This window comes from Stegastes partitus, unplaced genomic scaffold (genome assembly GCF_000690725.1).
Source record: "Stegastes partitus isolate 25-593 unplaced genomic scaffold, Stegastes_partitus-1.0.2 Scaffold1267, whole genome shotgun sequence".
Taxonomy (NCBI): Eukaryota; Metazoa; Chordata; class Actinopteri; family Pomacentridae; genus Stegastes; species Stegastes partitus.
Genome location: NW_007578998.1, coordinates 21,505 through 32,882, shown reverse-complemented (window position 1 = coordinate 32,882; position 11,378 = coordinate 21,505). Strand labels below are relative to the sequence as shown.

The following is an 11,378-nucleotide window of genomic DNA, read 5'->3' as shown; positions in this document are numbered from 1 at the left end:
AGGAGGAGGAGACAGAGTGTGTGTTTGTCTCTCTGATGAAGCTCCAGCTGTAAAAACAAGCATCTTGCTGTCACTCTGGATGTTGTTGCTGATTTTCTGCCTCCTCCATTCTCTCCGGAGGCCCCTGAACGCACCACGCCTCCCTCCCCCTGCCTCCCCCTTCCTCCAGCATTAGCCTCCCTCCCCTCCTCCCCCCTCCAGCTTCCCTCCCTTTCCTGCCGGCCTCTCGGCAGAGGATGTGTCCAGGAGAGAGAGTGTATGTGAGGGGAAAGAGGGATCACTAGAATGGACATGTGCCCTCTCTCCTCCACTCTTTCTTCTTCTTCTTCTTCTTCTTCTTCTTCCTCCTCCTCCTCCTCACCTCCGTCTCACCTCCGTCTCACCTCTCCTCACCCTCCTCTCCCCTGGACTCCCTGGACGCCCTCAGCAGCGCCGGCCTCGCGGGGAAAAGGAGTCTCGTCGGGCGGCCGGGCGGCCGAAACCTGAACTCCAATGTCAGCTGGGGATCAGAAGAATGGTGGTGACAAACCAGAAGGTAACGCACGCACACACACACACACACACACGTGCACACACTCTCGTGCACGGCTTGCCTGTTGACAACCAGCTGCACGGCCGACACCCACTTCTTGTAGAAACTCTTGCACGGAGCTGCTCTGCTGCACTGAGATGAATGAGAGGACTCAGTGCAGAGCGACGTATTGATCCGTGGCGTTCGATTACATATTGAACATCTGCCAGGCGGCTTCATCCTCCCTCAGCCTGATGAAGGATCCTCCCTGAGACCAGATAAACACCTCCGGTCCTCCAGTACCAGTCCTCTGGTGGTGTCAGATGCAAAAAGCCTTTCTGGAGCTTTTGATCCTGTCTCATGCTCTTTGTCAGCAGGAATTCAGACAAAATGTGCAGAAATGTGAACTGGAGCAGCTCCATGGAGTTATATGTCCTCATTTCCATACTGTGACCCCTTAAAGAAGCAGATTTTGGAAATATGCCCACATGAAGCTCAGGTTGTGTAACTGAAAGCTCTGCTGAAGGACCTCATGGTGGGACTTTCTCACCAGAGACAGCAGCAGACTTTAACTATAATGATAAAGATCCTCCAGTACCAGTCCTCTGGTGGTGTCAGAAGCAAAAGCAGAGAAGATGCATCCATTTAGCAGCCTTTCTGGAGCTTTTGATCCTGTCTCATGAGCTTCATCTCAGACTGGGTTGCATATTTAACTCCACCTTGTTCCAGCAATAATTTGCATTATTCTGGACTCAATAATCCATAAATAAGTGCACATCGCGCCGGTCGAAGAACCAAGTTGAGCTCACGTGTGCAACTTCCTGTCATGTGACCCTTTAAAGAAGCAGATTTTGGAACAATCCCAACATGAAGCTCAGGTTGTGTAACTGAAAGCTCCCCTGCAGCGGCCTAAAGGACCTCGTGGTGGGACTTTCTCAGCCGCTGCTCCCCGAAGACAGCAGCAGACGTTCAACATCTGAAGCAGTTCCTGCCCCAAAAAGAGCGAAGACATCTGAGTGTTGCTGTTGTGGAGGCCGGAGCAGCGTCCCAACGTCCACGTAGGTCACGTTTAAGAGGCTTCAGAGGCTCAGAGGTCCTGACTTCAAAACAAATGGATCTACTGGCAATAAAAACATTTATTTTTATATTTTAGTGTTTCAGGCTGGTCTTAGCTGCTCAGATGTGAAAACTTGCTGCTTTTTAATCATCTGAGAGTTTTTTTTACCATTTAGACGAATCACTTTCAGCAGATTTCTGGGATGTTTAATGTGGTAAGTAAGAGGCGCATTAACGGATCAATCAGCTGTAGGAGAACGGAGAACGTTCACTGTTCTCTGTAGATTCCTCCTGATTCATCAAAACAGAACAAGTGTTGGTCCAGCAGTGACGCGTTTAGAGAAACGTTCTCCAGACGTTACAGAGACGATGTGAGGCTGGATTCATTTGTTTTTCAACGCTGATATCTGACGACGTTACTGGAAAGAAACACGTCAGTTGTTGCAAAAGAGGAACTCGGACCTTATTTTAAGGCAACTCAGAAGTTAATGAGGGAACGTGAGACTTCTTTTAAGAGAAGACACTAAATTTACTGCTAAAATGATCCCTGTAAATGTCTCTCTCTGGCCTTTAGAGGGCGCTGTGCTGAACTCAGCAGCTTTTAAAAGTATAAATTCCCGTGGACAGATCCTGAAGATGCATAAAAACACCTCAGTCATTCTGGAAGGTGGATAAAAAATGAGAACTATTCTGATGCTGGATTCAGTCAGCATGTGACCGTCTGCTGCTTTTCATCGTCACGCGGTTGTTCGTTAGCAGATAGCTGAGCTTCAGACATCGACTACTTTCTGACACCTGATTGGTTGATCGATCAGTAGCGTTAACGAGCTTCGGTTGCAGCTTTAGCTCGTTAGCTTGTCGATAGATTTAGATGCAGGTGTCTGCTGTTTTTCCAGCAGCCATCAGACTGTTCATCTTTATTTTATGTGAGCAGAGAATCAGGATCAACGGTTTAATATTTACTAGTTCAATAAGACACGAGATGTAATCAGATTACAGCAGGATCGCTCGTTTCCGTTGACAAATGACGAGATGCAGATAGGAACAGTAGAGTGCTGTTTGGGTTCAGGACACTTTATCGTCTCAGACCCAGTGGGTCTCATGACCTGCTGCTGCTGAACAGAACCGGTCCTGTTTGTGTGGCTGAGCAGATCCTCCACCAACAGGCTGAACTTTCATTCTCATCATAATCTCCTCTGCGCCTCAAACCCCGACGTCCTGCCGACCAGCACATCGCTCCCCGCTGAGTCACCGGCCTGCACATTATTCACTTAAGTCCAATTAAGACGCCCGATGCAGGCGGAGGCGGCGTCATGTGGCCGCGATGCTGCTGACTCACGGTGACCGACGGTTTCCTGCTTACCTGCTCACAACAGAGCTGTAGAAACACAGAAACGCTGGAGCTGTGCAGAGAATCCAGCTGAGCAAACGGCTGAATGCAGGTGGTAGAGGCAGGAACGTGAAGCTTCATCTGGTCGTTTTTATTCATAAAGGGCCGATGAGAGCAGAGCCTCTGGGCCTCCTGTGAGCATGACAGTAAGCAAAGAACACATTTTTCAGCCATTACTAAAATACAGGTTAAAATACAAAGAATAGATGTTTACACAGACTCTCACGTCCAGAATTAACAATCATACATTAGAGAAAGTGAACCAGTACACAGATTAGACGATCTAATCTCAGCAGGTTTTGAATTTCCTTCCAATTATGACACCTCATTCTGCTTTACTGTGTTTTAATGAGCAGCTGTGGTTGTCCACCGTCACCTGTCACCTGATTTAATCCTAAAAGCTCCAGCAGAAGGAGGCTCCACCTGTTTTGGGTTCTTGAATTTTAGATGTTTATTCTCACCTCTACATCACGCAGCCCAAGGCTTAGCAACAAGCTGTAACCAAGCACAGGTGTGAAAGCTAGCGGTGTAGCACGACCTAAATAATCACAATCTGCAAGAAAAACAACATTAAGCTGATTTATTTTCCTTTTTTTTAAATTCAGCACTAGTTTACTGGGCGAGCTGCGTCAAATTTACATAATAAATCGATCAGTATAAGTATATAAAGACATGATTAATAATATGATTCATTTTTAAACATCAGATTAAAACCCACTGAAGCGTTTTGGCATCCGGACTGTGCAACACAAATATTCATCATCTCAGTTAAATCTAAGTGTCTCTGAGCGCCGTCGGGTCGCCTCCTCAGTTACAGCAAAGCAGGATTATTAGACGTCTGTCGGGCTTTAATCTCTCATGTGTTCATCACTCAGGGGTAATTTAAACAACACGAGAAGGTCTGTTAGCCTCGCTGGGTTACTTTGGACAGTCAGCATGTTTTTAAAAGACAATAACAATAAAAACTCAGTCTGTGACCCACCAAGGGGCAGCAATGCTAATTAGCATTGATGCTAATGGCTATGTACGTTTTACATTTGTTCATTAATGTGCACTGTCCCTTTTACATAAGTATGATGTTGGCATGTATTCACTGAATAAACGTGAATATGCAGAATTAGCTCGTTAGCCGTTAGCTGTGCACCATTAGCTGTTAGCCGTTAGCTGTGCACCATTAGCTGTTAGTCGTGAGCTGTTAGCCGTTAGCTTTGCACTTTTAGCTTTTAGCCGTTAGCTGTGCACTTTTAGCTGTTAGTCGTGAGCTGTTAGCCGTTAGCTGTGCACCATTAGCTGTTAGCCGTTAGCTGTGCACTTTTAGCTGTTAGTCGTTAGCTGTTAGCCGTTAGCTTTGCACTTTTAGCTGTTAGCCGTTAGCTGTGCACCATTAGCTGTTAGCTAAACGCTGATGATTCTCGGGTTCTGCAGCATCTTGACTTTTGTTTTTATTCAGGATTTTTAAGGAGGTGAGATGAAGGTTTATTTGCAGCAGGTTTCAGAGAATGTTATAGTTTCAGAGTGTAAATCAAACCGAATCCGATCTGACTGAGCTTCAGCTCCATCTTCAGCGCTAAAGCTGCTTCCTGCTTTTCCTCCTTTACAGTTTAACCTCCAGCTTTTCCCCTCATGGTCTGGACTTTCACAAGCCTCCCAAATCACATTTTTCCACCAAATTAACCAAAAGTGGCTCAAACTCTGCTGTGGACAAATTCCCGTCCAATTATCTCGTCATGGTGATGTCGTGTTTGCAGTAATTATGAGCTCAGGATCTGGTCACTTTATCAGGTTTCTTATACATTCTCTATGATTTTGATCTGGACTGAACAACACCGAGCCGTGAAATTTCATAAAAACTTAGTGGAAGCTGCAGAAAAATCCGAATGCACTTTATGTTGAGTTTGCACAATGAAAGCAGATTTAAAGGAGGAGCATGAATCACTGCTGACAGAATACGGAGCCGCTGTGGCGACAGAAGTAATGACTCTGGTGACGGAGTTGGAGTTAATTTGGTGGAGCGTTGGGATAATCACAGCGTCTGGGGGCCGGTCGCACAACACATTCCTCCAAAATCCAATTTGTCATCTAATATGATGAAGCTCCTCGGCTGGTTTCCACTTTAAGTTGTGTTCCGTGTTTCATCGCGTCCTAATCAGGTTTAAGGGAAAGCTGAGGATAACTCTGCTGCTGCTTCAAAATAAAAGTCTTCTGTTCGCCAAAACAAAAAAGACAAACCAGGTGGAAAAAAATGAACATAACAGAGTTTTTCACAGCAGGAACCAAGATCAATCACAGCGAGGCAGTTAGTTAGGGGCACCTTATTTTGAAAAGCTCGGGCATCTTCCTGCATTTGATAAGTCCAACCGTCTACACTGTAAATATCCAACTTATTCACATACAGAAAACCTGACAAACTTCAGCTGTGATTGTTTTTTACTGAGGTTTAGTTCAGCTTAATTGATGTCTTTAAGCTTTCACTGTCATTTAACATCACAGGTCTCATTTTAAGTTTCCCAGAACCGCTGTTGTCTTTAATTCTTCAGTTTAAAGCCAGACTTTGTTACATGAACCAGCAGAAGTGTTTTAAAGATGCTGCAGTCTGCTCAGATAAAATCTGCACATCAGAGCTTTAAAAATTCTGCACGTTGATTCAGGAGAACTGGAGACGTCATCGTTTGCATCCAGTGTTAAAACATGACGCCTACATTACCCACAAAGCAACAGCGGTTCGGTCAGAGATCCGTGTATGTTTCTGACCGTTAAAGAGCCTCAGAGCTGCTCCTCACAGTGACCTCCTGCCTCCTGCTGGCTCCGTTTATCTCCTCAGGTCCAGCGCCGGCGGCGGAGGTTTGGCCGGAGGTGGAGCGGGCCGAGCGTCTGGCCCGAGGCGCCGCCCTGAAGTGGGCGTCGGGCGTTTTCTGTCGGCCCGAGCACCTGGAGAGGCTGAGCCAGTACCGGAAGAGGGAGAGCCAGAGGACGGCCTCCATCCACACCAGGCTCAAGGTGACGACTCTTTGGTTCAGTTAGGTTCTATGTTAGGGTCCGTTTCTGACCCAGTGAACAGACGAAAGGCAGCTGATGGATGAATAAAGAAGGAATTCAACAAAACTACAGAAATGTGGTTCTGATCAGTCACCAGAGGAAACTCTGCAAAGTGCATTCTGGGTAAACTTTCATGTGAGATGGTGGCTGGTCAGAAAAAAACGTTTCTGTCCCACGACTGTTCTTCACACCTGAATCACTCGTGGTTCGTCAGCTGCATCGAGGAGCGCAAAGTTTTTAGTTTTATACCGAATCTGATCGATTTCTGGTGAATTTTTACAAGAGATGTGATTTTAAAGAAGAGGGGGTCAGTGGTTAGCATCGTTAGCATCACAGCTAGAAGGTCGCCGGTTGGCGTCCCGGTGAGGACACCCGGGATCTTTCTGTGTGGAGTCTCCATGTTCTCCCCGTGCAGCGTGGGTTCTCTCCGGGTTCTCCGGCTTCCTCCCACAGTCCAGAAACATGCTGAGGTTAATTGGTGATTGTAAATTGTCCGTAGGTGTGAATGTGAGTGTGCTTGGTTGTCTGTCTCTAAGTGTAGCCCTGTGATAGACTGGTTACCTGTCCAGGTGAACCTGCCTTCACCCTGAGGCAGCTGGGATAGGCTCCGCCCCCCATAGTGAGGATGAAGGTGTAGAGATGATGGATGGATGGGGGGGGTTGGGTTAAATGTCTCTGATGGAACCACACATAATCACTTCTAAGGACAGTCACAAAGTTAGGGTTAGTTTCAGCTTCTGGTTGAAAATTAGTGTAATTATTTATTTATTATGCACAAATTTGCAATTTCAAAATAAGACAGGAAGTGGCTGAAAATGGCCGTGACCTCTAGAAGCACAGGACAGCGAGCAAACCCACTGAACACTGCTAACGAGGCCTCCGAGCTGCTGTGAGTCGGTGCTTCATGAACCCTCCTGTGTCTCCAGTCCATGGTGCAGTCCTACCTGGAGGGCGTCGGCTGGGGCCTGGAGCAGCTCCGCGAGGCCCGGGTCGAGCTCAGCCAGGTGTCCCAGGCCCTGAAGAAAGCCGGGCTGGAGTCGGACCGGAACTCGGAGGGAGTGAAATCTCTGGAGAGGCTGAGGGAGGTGTCGGTCCAGCACCGGCAGCTGGTGGCCGCCGTCAGCAACCTGCCACGACTCTACTCTGGTGAGTTTCACTTTCAACTCATTTCAGTGACTGACGCTGTTGTTTTCCTTGTTTAGTGGGAGGCTGTGAACACATCTGAGGACCACCGTACAGTCTGTCAGTCACAGATGCAGAGAGAGTTTTCTTCCTGAAGGAGGTGGCAGCAGCTCCGTGGTTCACGGTGACATTAACCACGTTCTCTGTGTTTAGAGCTGAAAGCTGAACTCCACCGTTGTAGGAAGCTTCTCTCCCTAACAGCAGCAGCAACAAGCCGCGGTACAAACAGCTGACGGTTCAGTAATAAGACTTCTCCGGCCTGCTTCCTCCTCTGCAGTCCGCGGCATGGTTCTGGAGACGGAGCGTCTGGTGGAGTCCCGGCGGCTCCTGGAGGCCCACGCCCGCCTCATGGACCTGGAGCGCTGGCAGGACGACATCCTGTGGCAGCTCCACGGAGCCGCCGGGTCGGCAGGAAGCTCGCTGAGCCCAGAGGACCGGCAGCTGGTGGACCAGTACTTCTCTGGAGTGGGGCAGCTGGTGGAGGCTCTGGGTGAGTTCAGGGGCGAGGACAGGACGTCTGAGGCTGGCTGGTCAGAGTTAAACACCGGAGACGGTTTATCTGCTTTTAGGATTAATGACGGTAGAACTGGGTCATGAATGTTCTCCCAGACTGAAGTGGAAAATCTGAAATAAAAACTTTTAGATATTTACTGAGATTAATTTTTTTTTTTTTAATCTAAGAAAAAAAACAAAAAACTAATTTAATAGCAGAAAAACATGAATACTCCTGAGAATAAAATAGAAAAATTAAGCACAAAAGAGTCATTAAGGAGCAAAACAACACGAATATTCACGTAGATTGATAAGAAAAATGTCTAAAATAAAAATTCACAAATTCAGGAGCAAAAAAACACAAATATTCATAAAAATCTGAAGTAAAAACTCATATTTATGAGCAAAAGTCATGAATTTTTACTGAGGCTGAAGCGGAACATTTATGAGAAAACTCACAAATATAAGAGAAAAAAAATGCTGTCAGAGATTGAAGTGGAAAATTTAAGAGCAAATAACTGATTTTAAATTGGAAACCTGATGAGAAAAACTCACACACTTGAAACCAAAAGAACCGTAAATATTACAGATTAAAGTGGAAGGTTGACGTAAAACCTGACAAAATGAAGAACAAGAACTGTGAATGTTTACTGAGATTAAAGGGAAAAATTCTAAGAACAAAAAAATTTATCAGCAGAAGAACTTAAATATTCCTGAGAACAAAATAGAAAAATGGAGCTAAAAAAAAGTCATTAAAGCAAAAAAAACATGAATGTTCTCTGAGATTAATGTGAAAAAGGTCTAAAATAAAAATTCACAAATTTAGGAGCAAAAGATACAAATATTGTTGAAATATACAAAATTATGAGAAAAATATGAATGTTTACTGAGATTAAAGTAAAAAAAACACAAATCTACCATCAGCTAAGTGACTGAACTCTGCAGTAAAACTGGAACATTTATGAGAATGTAAACCTCTGAGAGGTTCCTCAGTGACCCGGATCATCTCGTCCCTGCAGCCAAGGAGCTGTGGGCCGTGGTGAGCAGCGCTCTGGCTTTGGCCCGGCAGAACCCGACGCCGTTCGTGTCGGCCGTGAGGATCGTGGAGCGGGAGGAGGCTCTGGACCGAGCCCTGCAGCAGGACCGAGGAGGAGCCGCCGGCCGGCCGCTGCCTCCTGGACGGCCGCGCTGCTGGAGGGCGAGCTTCTTCCAGGTCAGAACCGCCGACACAAAGCCCGGTTCAGACACTCAGAGCCAACAGATCACAGGGATGGAACAGAACCAACTGATCAACACATTTCTGGAGCGGTTTCTGCTCAACCGTCTCAGCTTCTCCTCTGTAGCAGAAAATATGACGTTCTGAAGATGTTTGTGTGACAGCAGGTTGAAGTCGAGACCTTCAGACTAAACATTTAGAACGATGCAAACCTGAATCTGAGGCAACAATCTTTAACATTTATTAAGATTAAATTAAAAAAACTTGAACATTTGTGAGAAAAACTCACAAATTTAAGATGAAAAAATAATCTGGTCTGAGAGTGAAGTTAAAATTTAAAAACAAAAACCAGAAACCGAACATGAATCCTCCGAGTTTAAATGAGAACCAAGGAGCAAAAGGAAAGAAGATTCTCTGACAGGAAGCTGAACGTTCAGGAGAAAAAGACAGATTTAAGGCAGAAATCCTGAATGTTCAGATGAAAGAGATAAATCTACGAGGACACAGCTGGAGTGCTCGCTGTCAGGTCTTCTGGTCGGTTCTGATCGGTTCTGATCAGGTCTTCTGGGTCCTTCCATAAACTGCGGCTCCACTGTGTCAGGTGTTGTTCACATAAACCCGTCAGACTGAGGCCGGTCCACCCCAGAGGGACGTCTGACCTCATAAACTGGTTCTGTTCCATCCAGTGGACCCCGTCCGGCCTCAGAATCGTTCTCTGCAGTCAACAGAACTCCGTCTCACTCCTGCAGTGCTTCCTCCTGTCCAGGTACTAGAGGAGGCGGTGTCGGCCCGGTTCCGCAGCGTGTCCTACCTGCACACCCGAGGCCCGGGCCTGGCGGGCCATCTGTCGGCGCTGCAGCACGGCATCATGGCCGACCTGGCCACCGTGCGCCACCTGCTGGAGCACTGCGTCCCGGCGCACTACCAGCTGACGGCGGCCTACCTGAGGGCCAGTCACCGCTGCCTGCACGCTCACCTGGCGCAGGTAAAGCCGATCATCTGTCTCCGTTGTGTCAGCGGCAAAAACAAAAGTGTTCTAACTGAAGGGAGCAACAACAGAACGTAGTTTAAAGGCAGAAACGTCCTGATGTTCTGCTGTTTCCTCGTAAAACTGTTCTGAGTTTATCTCGTTAATCTCAGAGAATATTAATGAATTTATGAGTTTTTACCTTAAATTGATTCATTTCAGTGGATGTTCTCATAGATTTGTGCATTTTTCTCATAAATGTTTCACTTTGGTCTCAGTAAATATTCAGTTTTTGTTTTTACATTTATGAGATTTTACTTTAAATCTCAGAGAATATTTTTGCCCTTAAATTTGACTTTTTTCTCTTAATTTTTCCGCTTTAATCACAGAGAATATTATTGATTTGTGCTCATAAATTTGTGGGGTTTTCTCGTGAACTTTTGACTTTAATCTTAGAGAATATTCACATTTTTTATTTTACTACTATTTTCCATTTCAGTGTCAGAAAATATACAATTTTTGTACTTAAGTTTTTTATATAAATGTCTCATTTTAATGTGTTAATATTCATGATTTCTACTCTTATATTAGTTTTTAACTTCACATTTTCAGCTTGAATCTCGTTTTTTAAATTTGAGTTTTTGTCTTAAACATTTTCCACGTTAATCTGGGAGAATATTCATGTTTTTTGCCCTTAAAGTTGTGTTTTTTCTCTTCATTTCCGCTTCAATCTAAGAGAATATGAGTGTCTTTAAGGGTCTTTATTTCTGTGCTTTCAAACTGTTTGTGTGACATTTACATTAAGAATCACACTCCAGTCAGCACGTGGACTTTCATCCTTAATGAAGGTGGAAACCTCGTTTAAATGCAGCTGACGACCTTTTATTTCTCCAGTATTTCATCTGCTAATCTTCTCTGAGCGACCCTTGTGTCCATGCAGCCGGAGCGTCACCTCCTACATGCTGGAGTTTGTCCGTGTGTCGTGACTCTGGCTGACTTTCTGAGCCTATAGCTGCCTTGTAACGCACGTCTGCATGATGTCTGTGCTGCAGGTGAGCAGCTGGGACCTGGAGAGCGGCGAAATCTTTGCTGTGCTCAACTGGGTGCTGCACATCTACAACAGGTGAGCTTCACCACCGTCTGGACCATAAATAAGCCTCTTCAGAGCAAAGCCACACCTCCAGACCGGCCGTTTTCACTTTCAGTCTCCAGAACACTCACTTCAGCTTCTCTCTGAGTGCAGCCGGCAGCTTTAAAGCTTTAATCTGCTCTCTGATACTTTCCACCTTTTCCCTTTAGTGACCATCAAACGAAGCTCAGCCGCCATTTGTGATGAAACTGTTGTCAAACATTCTAATTAGAACTAAAAGCTGCAGTTTTATTTGTTCTTTCCTTTAAAATCCATTAAAATGAATCAATCTGTGAAGGAAACATCGTCCTCTGGCTCCACTTTTCAAACTGGACATTTTTTAGGCTGATGTTGCTGTAACGTTGCTGTAACGTTGTTCTGACGCTGCTGTTACGTTGC

The 11,378-nt window shown here is 45.7% G+C and overlaps 1 protein-coding gene across 1 annotated transcript in view; it reads left to right on the top strand.

The window, feature by feature from the left end:
- The first annotated feature begins 410 nt into the window (after positions 1–410).
- exoc3l1 (exocyst complex component 3-like 1) overlaps positions 411–11,378 on the top strand; it is an 18,557-nt gene continuing 7,589 nt past the window's right edge. Inside the window, exons 1-7 of the mRNA XM_008297979.1 lie at positions 411–535; positions 5,779–5,954; positions 6,920–7,139; positions 7,453–7,665; positions 8,687–8,880; positions 9,650–9,868; positions 10,903–10,973. Of these exons, the coding sequence (XP_008296201.1) occupies positions 493–535; positions 5,779–5,954; positions 6,920–7,139; positions 7,453–7,665; positions 8,687–8,880; positions 9,650–9,868; positions 10,903–10,973 (1,136 nt within the window). The 5' untranslated portion in view covers positions 411–492. The remainder of the gene's footprint in view (positions 536–5,778; positions 5,955–6,919; positions 7,140–7,452; positions 7,666–8,686; positions 8,881–9,649; positions 9,869–10,902; positions 10,974–11,378) is intronic.